Genomic DNA, 11,781 nt, shown 5'->3' with positions numbered 1-11,781 from the left:
CGCAGGCTCAGTGGCCATGGCTCACGGGCCCAGCCGCTCCGCGGCATGTGGGATCTTCCAGGACCGGGACACTAACCCATGTCCCCTGCATTGGCAGGCGGACTCTCAATCACTGAGCCACCAGGGAAGCCCAAGAATCGTTCATTCTTAAAAGTAACTTTAGGGCTTCCCTGGTGGCGCAGTGGTTGCGTGTCCGCCTGCCGATGCAGGGGAACCGGGTTCGCGCCCCAGTCTGGGAGGATCCCACATGCCGCGGAGCGGCTGGGCCCATGAGCCATGGCCGCCAGGCCTGCGCGTCCGGAGCCTGTCCTCCGCAACGGGAGAGGCCAAAACAGAGGGAGGCCCGCATACCGCAAAAAAAAAAAAAAAAAAAAAAAAACTTTATGATATTTCTAAAAATATCTATTACATAAGAGCAAAAAGAAAATAATATTATTTCTATAGATTACATTACTGATGTTGGACTAGAGTTGTAAGAAAGGTAGCCCTTAATACATTCTGGAGCCAAAAAATGGTTATTTTGTTTATTTTTCCTCTTCAGTGTGGTTAAAATACACTAGATTATATGAGGAAGCTAAATGTTTGTTTAAAACACATATGTACATCTTAATTTTTCTTATTTGAATTGATTCTCAGAGCATTAGCTTAAGGTATGCAATAGCTCAAATTGCAAAATAAAAAAAAAAAAAGAATCAACTTTCCTTTCCTTCAACCCTAACCTTGAATAATTCTTAAAGGAAGCCCTTAAATGTAGCTAAGCCAAAACAAAACAAGGCAGCAATATAATCCCTGTTTTTAATGATGCCATACTCAATTTTTACGTGAATAACTGTTTATGAAGTCAACTTTCATTATAAGGAGATATGTATAATGTTGTGTCCAATATTTAGTAAAATTTTAATAATCCAAGAAGTAATCATTAACAGCCTAATTTGAAACATTTTTGTGTATGTGGTTGCTCTTGATTTTAGAAGTGGCTGCTTTAAATGAATAGTGAGTAAATTTTCAAGTATATCTAATTTACATGCCTTTAAAATTTCCACCTCTTTAGTGCTCAATTTAGAAATGTCATTTTAAATTGCTTTTGAAAACAATATACACTTATTAATTATTTATATAGCTATAAGATTTTGAGATTATTTGTATAAAAATATAATGTCACTGATAAAATGTATCAATTAGCTAGTGTTCAACAATTATCATCAATATTAGAGATTGTATCCTTGTTGAAATTTTAGTTTCACCATGCTAGTTTCTTTTAATTGGTAAGCACTTTAGAAGATGATGTCTGGCAAAAAAAAAAAAAAAAATAGTGCTTAATAAATATTGTTGAATGAATGAATGCATTTTTAAAGGCTTAAAAAATAAATCTGTAAGTGCTGGAGTACTTGGAAATAAAAGTTTCATTGAGTTTAATTAAGCACAATTAAATACTCTGCCAAACTCACAAAAGAGTTTTTAGAAATACTAGCAGTCCTTAGGCAGCATAGGAGCCATTAGTTAAATGAATTAAAAATGAGGTTGAGAATGGAAATTTCAGTACAGATGCCCAGTCTACTAATTTGCTGATCATTGATGAAAACTAGCTACACATGCTGCTTTTTCTTTTTTTTTTTTTTAAACTGGTATTTGGTATTGGTTACAGAGAATGTACAGAATTAATTCTGGTTAAATCCTTTATTTTCAAAATATGTTTTTCTTATGTTAAATTTTCCAATAAAATTTTTAATTTTTAATTCATTTTTTTCTCTTCCACAGCATTTAATGAAATGAATTGTTAGTTTCTGATAGAAGGGTTTTGATAATGAAATAACTAACATATCTACGTATTATAGAAAATGTAGAAATAAAAATGCATGTTCTCCACCATAAATGGAGGTTACAGTACTATATTCCACCATCAGACCTTAGCCATTCTGGATTTTCTTTTTCACTGATAGATTAAGGTGGTTTATTTCTCATATTTGCTTCTGAAATATTGATAGACTTAAAAATAAAAACTATAAAATGTTTATCACTGTGCAGGCCTGAATTTTAGATAAATTAATCAGGAATTTATTTATAACTGTATGCTAAATAATTATAATTATTTTTCTACTTCATTTTGCAACGCAATATTCACCTTTTATTAATATATTACTAAATTTTCTTCTCAAGAAAATCAGTAGTACTTGGGGATTTGAGTTTACCTGGTACACTTTTGAAAAATTGTTAAAAGCCCGTGGTATCCATTCAATCTAATGATTTTCCTTTTGATTTTTTTGTTTGTTTGTTTAAGGATTAAAACAAGGTGATCCAACCATGACTGGCAAAACACAGACCAGCAATGTCACCAATAAGAATGACCCCAAGTCCATCAACTCCCGTGTTTTCATTGGCAATCTAAATACAGCCATTGTCAAGAAAGTTGACATTGAAGCCATTTTCTCAAAGTATGGAAAAATAGTTGGCTGCTCAGTTCACAAAGGTTATGCATTTGTACAGTACATGAGTGAGCGGCACGCAAGAGCTGCAGTGGCTGGAGAAAATGCCAGGATCATCGCAGGCCAACCGCTCGGTAAGTCCCACTCCGGCATGGGTTTCACATTAGTGTTCTAGTCTCTGAGCATATCTGGACAAGCACTACTATAATATTTTATCTCTTAACCAATTATAGTACTTATATATTTATAATTTATATTATTTTCTTGTTCTCATATTGGTTTACTTATAAGTGCCTTATTTTCTCTACAAATTTATAAGCTTGAAATCGTCTGCTTTGTAGTACTTGTTACCTCCACCAGTCTTAACAGGTCCAGGCAGATAAAAGATATGCATCATGTTTAACTTTATTTGACTTGCAATGATGTCTTATCTTCTAGGAAACACTTTGTGGAGAAAAAAATAAAATAAAATAAAATAATTACTTTTTATACTTATAGCACTTGCTCTCAGGGGCTAATGTATTTTTCTCATTTACTGTTTTTATTTTGGGGGGAGAAGGGATAGAAAATAGCAAAAGGTAGTAAATCTTAATAACTGGAAAAGGAATATAATCTATTCTTTCTTATCTAGGCAGGAATCTTGTATGTCATGCCTGTTCAGTTATGTGCAATAATCAGATTTATGTCTGATGTCCCGGGAATTATATAGTTATTTTTTTCAAAGAAATGAGAATATAGTCTGAAGTAAAAGGAAAATTCTTAGGAGAAAATACTTTGTAGTAAGTATGCAGATAAAAATAAAAATTAGACACTTTTTTCTGCATAAGGAAAAAGCATAATTAACACATCAGTGATTCCCTAATTTATATCTCTGTAAGTTCAGATTCTTATATTAAACTGATTATACCAGGTCTTCTTTTTGATATCCACATTGCAACTTCCTTCACCTGCATACTTCCCCATCACAATAAATGGAACCTTCATTTATCCAGTTTTTCAAACAAAATCCTAGGTATCAACCTTGATTCTTCTCTTCCCCCCACACTCCAAATGTAATCCATCATCATGTTTCTTACCATCAATATATCCCAAACCCAATCAACTTTTAAATCTATACCAATAGCCATCTTATACAGGCCACTGTTATCTCAGGTGGACTACTGAAATAACCCCCTAACTGGTCTGCCTCTTTCCACTCCTGCCAGTGTCCCTTTAAAAACATAAATGAGATTATACCATTAATTTGCTCTTAAGTCTGTAATGCCTTTCATTGCACCCAGAATAAGGTTTATATTCTATACCATGGTGATGACGCACCACATAACCACATCTTCAACTCCGTCTCCTTCTCTCTGCCTTCTTGTACCACTTCAGTGTTGCTGCCTGTCTTGATATGCTACAAACATTCCAGGATTGTTTCTACCTCAGAGGCTTTGCACTTGCTATTCCCTCTGCTCAGAAGACAGGTCCGTGCTAATCATTCTTTCCCTACTTTACTGTATACTGTGCTCAAATTTTACTTTCCCAGAGAGGCTTTTCTGACCAACTTATTTAAAATAAAATAGTCTTCTACCCTCTTGCCTGCACTGTCTATTCTATTATTGTACATTGTATTTTTTTCATAGCCCTCATAAGTATCTGGAATTACATATTTTTATAAAAATTTTTTTGGCCACACCGCGTGGCTTGCAGGATCTCAGTTCCCCAACCAGGGATTGAACCCAGGCCATAGTGAGGAAAGGCCAGAATCCTTACCACTAGGCCACCAGGGAACTAACTCCCTGGAATTACATATTTTAATTTATGATATTACTTCTATCATGTCCACAGACATAATAAAGATGAAGGAGCATATAAAAGAAACAAGATATAAAAGCATAAACAAATCAAGTTAGAAGAGTGTTAAGAATGTTGTATTACCAAGTTATATAATGTAATTACGAAAAATTGGGGGGAAGGTATGGAATTCAATAAAGTGAGAGTGAAGTCTGAGGTAATAGTCTTGAGGAAAAAAAGATGCTTTACATAAGTGCTTGCAATAAAACCACAAATAATCATTACCATATAATAATATAGTTTTATTTATATTTCTCCAATTCACTTTTCTATATTTTAAAGAAAAGTAATGCCGTCCAAAGGACATTGGTAAGTCTTACATGTGTCTTTTTTTTTTCAATGTTCCAATTCTACTTGTTTACCTTGATATTGGAATTTTCTGACCAATTTTGCTTTAACTTCTAAGTTGAAGTCTCTACTTAGGGCCACATCTGAGCCAAAATCAGAGAAATACCCATTTATTACCTCTATCCTGATTATTATGAGATTAGTACATACTAGTGGAGATGCATTTAACTATGTATTTTTAAAAATTAATGACTAATGTAAAGTCTAGTTCACGTGTTAATGAACTATAGCTAATTTTCCAGAGTCCCTTTTCCTATGTCAGGGAGGGGGAAATTTCCCCCTCTACCCCTCTTGAGTACTTGTGGGTGGGCTAGTAATAAAATTGACACAACACAGATTAACAGGAGAAAAGGGAACAAATTGTAATTTGTGCACATGGAGGTCTCATAGAAATGGGGCCTGAGAAGTAGCCAGAGCCGGCAGCTTTTATACTTTTGAGACAAAGAAACAAATTTTTTTAAACATCTTTACTGGAGTAAAATTGCTTTACATTGTTGTGTTAGTTTCTGCTGTATAACAAAGTGAATCAGCTATATGTATACTTATATCCCCATATCCCCTCCCTCTTGTGTCTCCCTCCCACCCTCCCTATCCCACCCCTGTAGGTGGATGCAAAGCACCGAGCTGATCTCCCTGTGCTATGCAGCTGCTTCCCACTAACTATTTTACATTTGGTAGTGTATATATGTCAGTGCCACTCTCTCACTTCATCCCAGCTTCACTTTCCCCTTCCCCGTGTCCTCAAGTCCATTCTCTACGTCTGCGTGTTTATTCCTGTCCTGCCCCTAGGTTCTTCAGAACCTTTCTTTTTTTTTTTTTTTTTTTTAGATTCCATATATATCTGTGAGCATACGTTATTTGTTTTTCTCTTTCTGACTTACTTCATTCTGTATGACAGACTCTAGGGCCATCTACCTCACTACAAATAACTCAATTTCGTTTCTTTTTATGGCTGAGTAATATTCCACTGTATATATGTGCCACATCTTTTTATCCATTCAAAAGAAACAATAAATTTGAGAGGAATTGACAGGACGAAGAAGCTTAGGTTTGGGGACTTAATTAGTAAGGAGTTTAAGCAAAGTGTAGGCTTGAGTAGCACATTAGTAAAGAAGTAAGAAGGTTTGTTTATACAGGTTTCTCTGCCCCAATTCCCTATATCTGGCAATAAGGGTATCTTTCTACCTCCTGTTGTAGGAAGGGCACTTTCACATGAGAGAGGTTTATTTCCTGACTTCAGAGAGACAGCAAGGAGGGTGAGTGTCCCTCTTGCATCAGCTCTTTCTTAAGTAACTTTAATTCAAAATAATCAATATGTCAATGAGGCATAGTTTGGGGCAACCTACCCTGGGCCCTAACACCTGTCACTGCTCACTTACTCACTGTCCTTTTGAGAAGAATGCAATGGGGAAGGAGCAATACCCACACTAAAAATTTAGTGCCTTACTTAGAAAAACCCAAGGAAAAAAATGACGACACCAAATCACTATGCTTTGAGAGCCACAGAATTAAATTGTGATTCTAATAAGATACCATTTTTCATTCCCAGTCATTCTGGGATCCTCTCTCTGTTGTGTCCTCCAGTTAATCTCTGGAGCACCTATTTAATCAGCCATAATCACCCTTTCTGCCTCAATCCAAGTCAAAGATTTTATTCTTTTAGTTGAAATCTAGTCTCTCACTCCTTGTGTCTAAGTTGAATGCCTTTTCGTACAAAGCAAGTGCTTTATAACTTAATAACTTTGCTTTTCAGGGCAAGTGTTTCAACATACTCACCTTTTCTTAAACCATATTGCTACAGACTCAGGAACATCTTGTCTTCCAGATGTTCCTTATAGGAAGCTGGTTCCTGAAGAAAACAGTTTCCCAGGAGGTATATTCATTTCTGGCTTTAAGTATTTTGCTTTTGGTGACAGGGGAAACTTAGGTTTAGGTAAAATCACTTGCTTCTTGAAATTTTTGACTCTCAAATATACATTTTATGATTCACAACTCCCACTAAACCCTACAAGCCCTTGATTTGAAGTGGATTGATTATAGATCAAATAATAGACCACTGACATATGAAATAGATGTTAATTTCATATACCACAACCTATTTAAGCATTGTTATTTCTCTTTAGAGTGGGAAGAAAATTAATTTTAAGCCATGCATTGGGCTAATACTTTACCTATATTATCTTATTTGATCTCAATGCATATTCAAGTAACTTCTAAATAGAAACAATCTTCATATCACAATGTATTTAAAATTTGTATGTACAATTTAGAAATTAGAGTTAAACATCAATAGTGCCAGAAAAAATTAAGCATCCTAATGTGAGTTCTTATAGTACTATGGAATTATAGATTTATCCTTAAACTAAGAATCAGTTATGCATGTGATGAAACCTAGCATTTATTAAATGGAAAATATTAATAACCATTTTGTGTCTACAAGTAAGGGGAAACACCGAAATGTTTTAAGTTGGGGAGTAATATGTTGAATTTTTTTATTGAAAGAATAATCCATTAGCAGATTGATGGATGGATTAATGTGATATAAAACTGGAAACAAGGAAATGTGTTGGGAGCCTACTGAAAGAGTCCAGGTATCTGATTATGGAAATGAAGAAGGAAAAATTAGGAAAATGAGGTAAGATCAATAGGATTTAATAACTAGTTGGAACACTGGGTGAGACAGAGAGAGAGAAGAATCAAGAATGATTCCCATATTTCTGGGTTGAGTTCTCTGTTGGATTGACTTGCAGAGCACTAGGATGATGGAGAATGATTTCCAAAGGGAAAAAGATTTTTGTGTAAGACAATGAGTTCAGGATTGAATATATGTATTAATATTGATGTACATGCCTCAAGATATCCAGGTACCTGTATCTAGTATAATCTTGAATATGCAGGTTCAGACTAAGAGGAGAGATTTGGATTAAGAGTAAAATATTTGTGAGTCATCAACAGAGATAGTGTTAAAACTATGGAGATGGATAAGCTCACTCTGGGAAAGTATATAGAGTGAGAAGAATATTGGCTGAAGATTGATCTGTGGAGAAATCTTTGGGTCCAAATAACTAGAAGAGGCTTTCTGATAAGCCTTCTGGAAATCGAAATCTGAACTACTTTATGCACAGCTCTTTGCTCTCCCAATTCTAAGTTGTAGTTACCATGTCCTTCCTAAACTTCCTAAACTTATTGGATGACTACTTTATGAGTTATTGATTCTTGTATCAGTTCCTTTAAGCTACTAATGATTTCCAAACTTCCAAGGCCATATATGCAAGTGTTCTTTTTGATTCTAATATTTTAAAGACTCATTTAGGAGAGCTTAATCATAGGACCTTTAAAGCCTAAGTTTCTTTCCATATCAGTGTCTTCTATACCCAAAGCCATCTGCCCAGCTGCGTAGCAGAGAAAACTTTATCCACCTTGCCAAATTTCAGTGTCTGCCTTTAATAAAACCATTGGCATAAATATCTTCAGACCAATTACAAGTCAACCATTGCAGACCCAGTCAGGATGATTTTACTCACTTGACTACATTAGTATACCTGAACATTTAAGAACAAGAATTCCATATACCGGTATTATAAAATATTCTGTATCTTTCTGGAGAAAACATCTTAACCATGAAATTACCATCAAATTCTGATTTGAAGTTTTAAGTAAGTATATATTTTACATTCTTTTCAATCTCACATAAAATGAGAAATTATTTTAAAAATTTCTGGATTCTACCTAAAAATTATAGTGCATAGAGAAACTAAAGGAGATCAGAAATGAGAGCTCAGAATATTGGAACTCTAATTTGGATTTTGAAAATAGGTCACAGTCTAATGTTTTGATTAACTTTTCTTCCTTGGATTTTTTATTTATACTATATCAACAAAGATTCCTAAATTTTACACCATAACACATGAAAAGGCACCTTGAAATAGTTGCATGGTCTGTCCATTTTACCAACATGATAACGAACACAAGGAATGTTTTTTTGAATACATGGTTTTTTTCCTGAGGTTATTCCTCTTAAAGGCATATAGCATATAAACTAATAATTAAGGTGATATTTTTCCCTTGGGGTAAGACTCCTATATATTTATTACCCCAGAGCAATTAAACAAAAACAAAGAAAAGTATTTATTTCCCCAAACTGCAATGAATGTCCGCAGTTCTTATTTTTAAATCTATGATCAAGGCATGTCCCAAACTTGATTGTGACTTTGACATATTTATTTTGGGTGCCCTGTCCCCTTTTCTGTACTATTCTTTAAAGTTTATGCCTTTTGTTTTTCATTGCACAGTTCACTCATTCAAACTTGTGTGGCATGTGACCTCATGCCAGCTGTGACCCCAGTCTGTGATACGTGTTTCAAAATCATTCTCTCTTCATTTTCCCAGTGATATCTCCTCTTCTTATTCCCAGGTCAAGGTTGGCACTCTGAGGAAATTTCCCTGATAAATACACTTTGTCATGTGTTTTGAGATGTGATAACTGAACACATTAAAGGATTTTAAATAAATAAACTGGGTGAAGACATGGATTTTTGGTATTGCTGCCTTCTGGGTACCCATCACAGCATACACTGTGGGTATTATAAAGAAAAGGAAACTTGGTCACAACTTAATTTTGTTGTATTATATGTTTACAGTTCTTCAGCACATCTTTTGCACCACAGTAGAAAATGGGATATCCCTTTTTTAACCCTGGCTTCCTGCCTTTGATATGTAATGAGGGATTGCTAAACTGTGGAAAAGAACAATTGATTGTATTTTCATCCACAGTACTTGGGGATTCTTAAAGAATCAAAATCTAACTGTGAAATTATTCTGAATAATTTTTGTAAAATACAATTTTTATAATGTAAAGCTCACTATAAGAGTGTATTGGGATTCCCTGGTGGCGCAGTGGTTGAGAGTCCGCCTGCTGATGCAGGGGACACGGGTTCGTGCCCCGGTCTGGGAAGATCCAACATGCCGCGGAGCGTCTAAGCACGTGAGCCATGGCCGCTGAGCCTGCTCGTCCGGAGCCTGTGCTCCGCAACGGGAGAGGCCACAACAGTGAGAGTCCCGCGTACCGCAAAAAAAAAAAAGAAAAAAGTATTTCAATTTGGTTATTTAAAATAATTTATATTTAAAAATTTATTATTATTATTATCCTCTTATTAATAATTCATTGAAATTAGATTCTAAATTTTGTTACTATTAGAAATATTTATTATATTTTAAATCCAAATTTAGCCATTGGAACTGTTTTTTCTCAAACACATTATGTGAAAGGTGAAATAAACATCTTAAATGTTTAATACTGACAATTTTTATATGAGAGGTCACACATAAAGTGTTCTTTTGTACCAAAATACCATGCAGAGGTTAGAGACTAAGTCTCGATCAGTGCCAATTCCTACTGATTACACTTGGTTTGACTACACACAGGCTATAAATAGACATTTGTAAGGTCTTTATTTTTAAATACTTTCACTCTTAGGTTGGTTGCAAAAGCACAATTTATGAACTTAGGAAGTCAGTTATTAATAATAGGAAGAATCCAGCACTAAAAAATCATTTATCTGTAGAAATCATTTTTTCTCTAAGTCCTGTATAAAGGTTCCTTTTGTTGAGGACCAAAGTCTAGCTTAAAAAAAGAATACATAAAATAGAGAATTAAATTAATTTTATTACATTATAAAGGTCTTGTAAATGCTTAAGGAATTCAGAGAAAGAACATGAATAGGGTTTGCTAATTTTAAAGTAAATCTGATGAATATTCTTAATTCTGATCATGTGGGAAGTAATGGAAAATGCATTGATAAGAAGGAATATATTGGAGAGCAATCCTGGGTGTGGACAAAGAAGAAGAAAAAAAACAAATGCTGGTAACGATCTATCAAGCGTGTCCTAGGAGTAATGGATTTCAAAAGTGTTTTTATTCTCAGCTACCATTTTGCATCCAGAGTGATTTTTCAAAATACAAATTTAACCGTATCACCCTTTGATAAAAACTATGCATAATTTTTCATTGTTCTCAAAAAAGAGACTGAAACCCTTGCTGTGCCTACAACTTTCTATGTGATTTGTTTTCTGCTCGTTTGCAGACTTACAGCATCATCCTCTGAGCCTTTCTTGGTGCTCCATCTAAATTGACTTATATCAGTTCTTTGAACAAGTCATCTTTCCCTCACCAGGACCTTTGCACAGGCTGTGTGAGTGTGTGGAATATCCTTGCCAAGCTTCCCACCATCTCACCTCACTTCCCCACTTCTTCACTCCCTTCAGTTGACTGTTTATCCTTCGGATCACATGTCAAATGTCATTACTTTAAGGAAACCTACTTTGATACCTCAAACCTACTGGTATCCCTTTCTGGCACATACCTTCTTTTCAATTATATTTTTATATTTACTGTTTTGTTATAGGTATATTTTCCTTCTCCCCATAGGCTAAATTCCTGGAGAACATTGACTATATATGTTTATATTAATCTTCTTGGCACCTTGAAGTGTGCTGACACTTCCATGGCAAATGCTCAGTAAATATGTGCTGGGTGAATGGTTGGATGTTTAGAGGAATGGATGGATTTCACTAAAGGGCTTTTTACCCCTGTTTAAAAGTGTAGCACAAGAAGATGAAGAGAGAAAGAAAAAAAGAGAAGGAGGAGGAAGAGAAGGAGAAAGAAGAAGAAGGGTTGGTTGCAATTTCCCTGGAAAGCAAGTAATTGCAATGGGTTTGCTATAAAGTGAAGGCAGTGTGGTCTCCTTGCAAGGGGATTCAGTCTCTCAAAAGTCAGACACCTGAGAAGTAGCTATTCAATAGACCTGATTTCTCCAATGATTAGCAATGATGAGTATCCCTTCATGTTTTGGTTGGCAATCTGTATATCTTCTTCGGAGAAATGTCTGTTTAGGTCTTCTGCCCATTTGTGAATTGGGTTGTTTCTTTTGTTGATATTGAGCAACATGAGCTGCTTCTATATTTTGGAGATTAATCCTTTGTCAGTTGCTTCGTTTGCAAATATTTTCTCCGATTTTGAGGGGTGTCTTTTCGTCTTGTTTATGGTTTCCTTTGCTGTGCAAAAGCTTTTAAGTTTCATTAGGTCCCATTTGTTTATTTTTGTTTTTATTTCTATTTCTCTAGGAAGTGGGTCAAAAAGGATCTTGCTGTGATTTATGTCATAGAGTGTTCTGCC

The 11,781-nt window shown here is 35.0% G+C and overlaps 1 protein-coding gene across 1 annotated transcript in view; it reads left to right on the top strand.

The window, feature by feature from the left end:
- RALYL (RALY RNA binding protein like) overlaps positions 1–11,781 on the top strand; it is an 875,975-nt gene that overhangs the window by 333,205 nt on the left and 530,989 nt on the right. Inside the window, exon 2 of the mRNA XM_024126995.2 lies at positions 2,279–2,557. Within this exon, the coding sequence (XP_023982763.1) occupies positions 2,302–2,557 (256 nt within the window). The 5' untranslated portion in view covers positions 2,279–2,301. The remainder of the gene's footprint in view (positions 1–2,278; positions 2,558–11,781) is intronic.

This window comes from Physeter macrocephalus, chromosome 15, assembly GCF_002837175.3.
Source record: "Physeter macrocephalus isolate SW-GA chromosome 15, ASM283717v5, whole genome shotgun sequence".
NCBI lineage: Eukaryota > Metazoa > Chordata > Mammalia > Artiodactyla > Physeteridae > Physeter > Physeter macrocephalus.
This window is presented reverse-complemented; position numbering and strand designations above follow the sequence as displayed.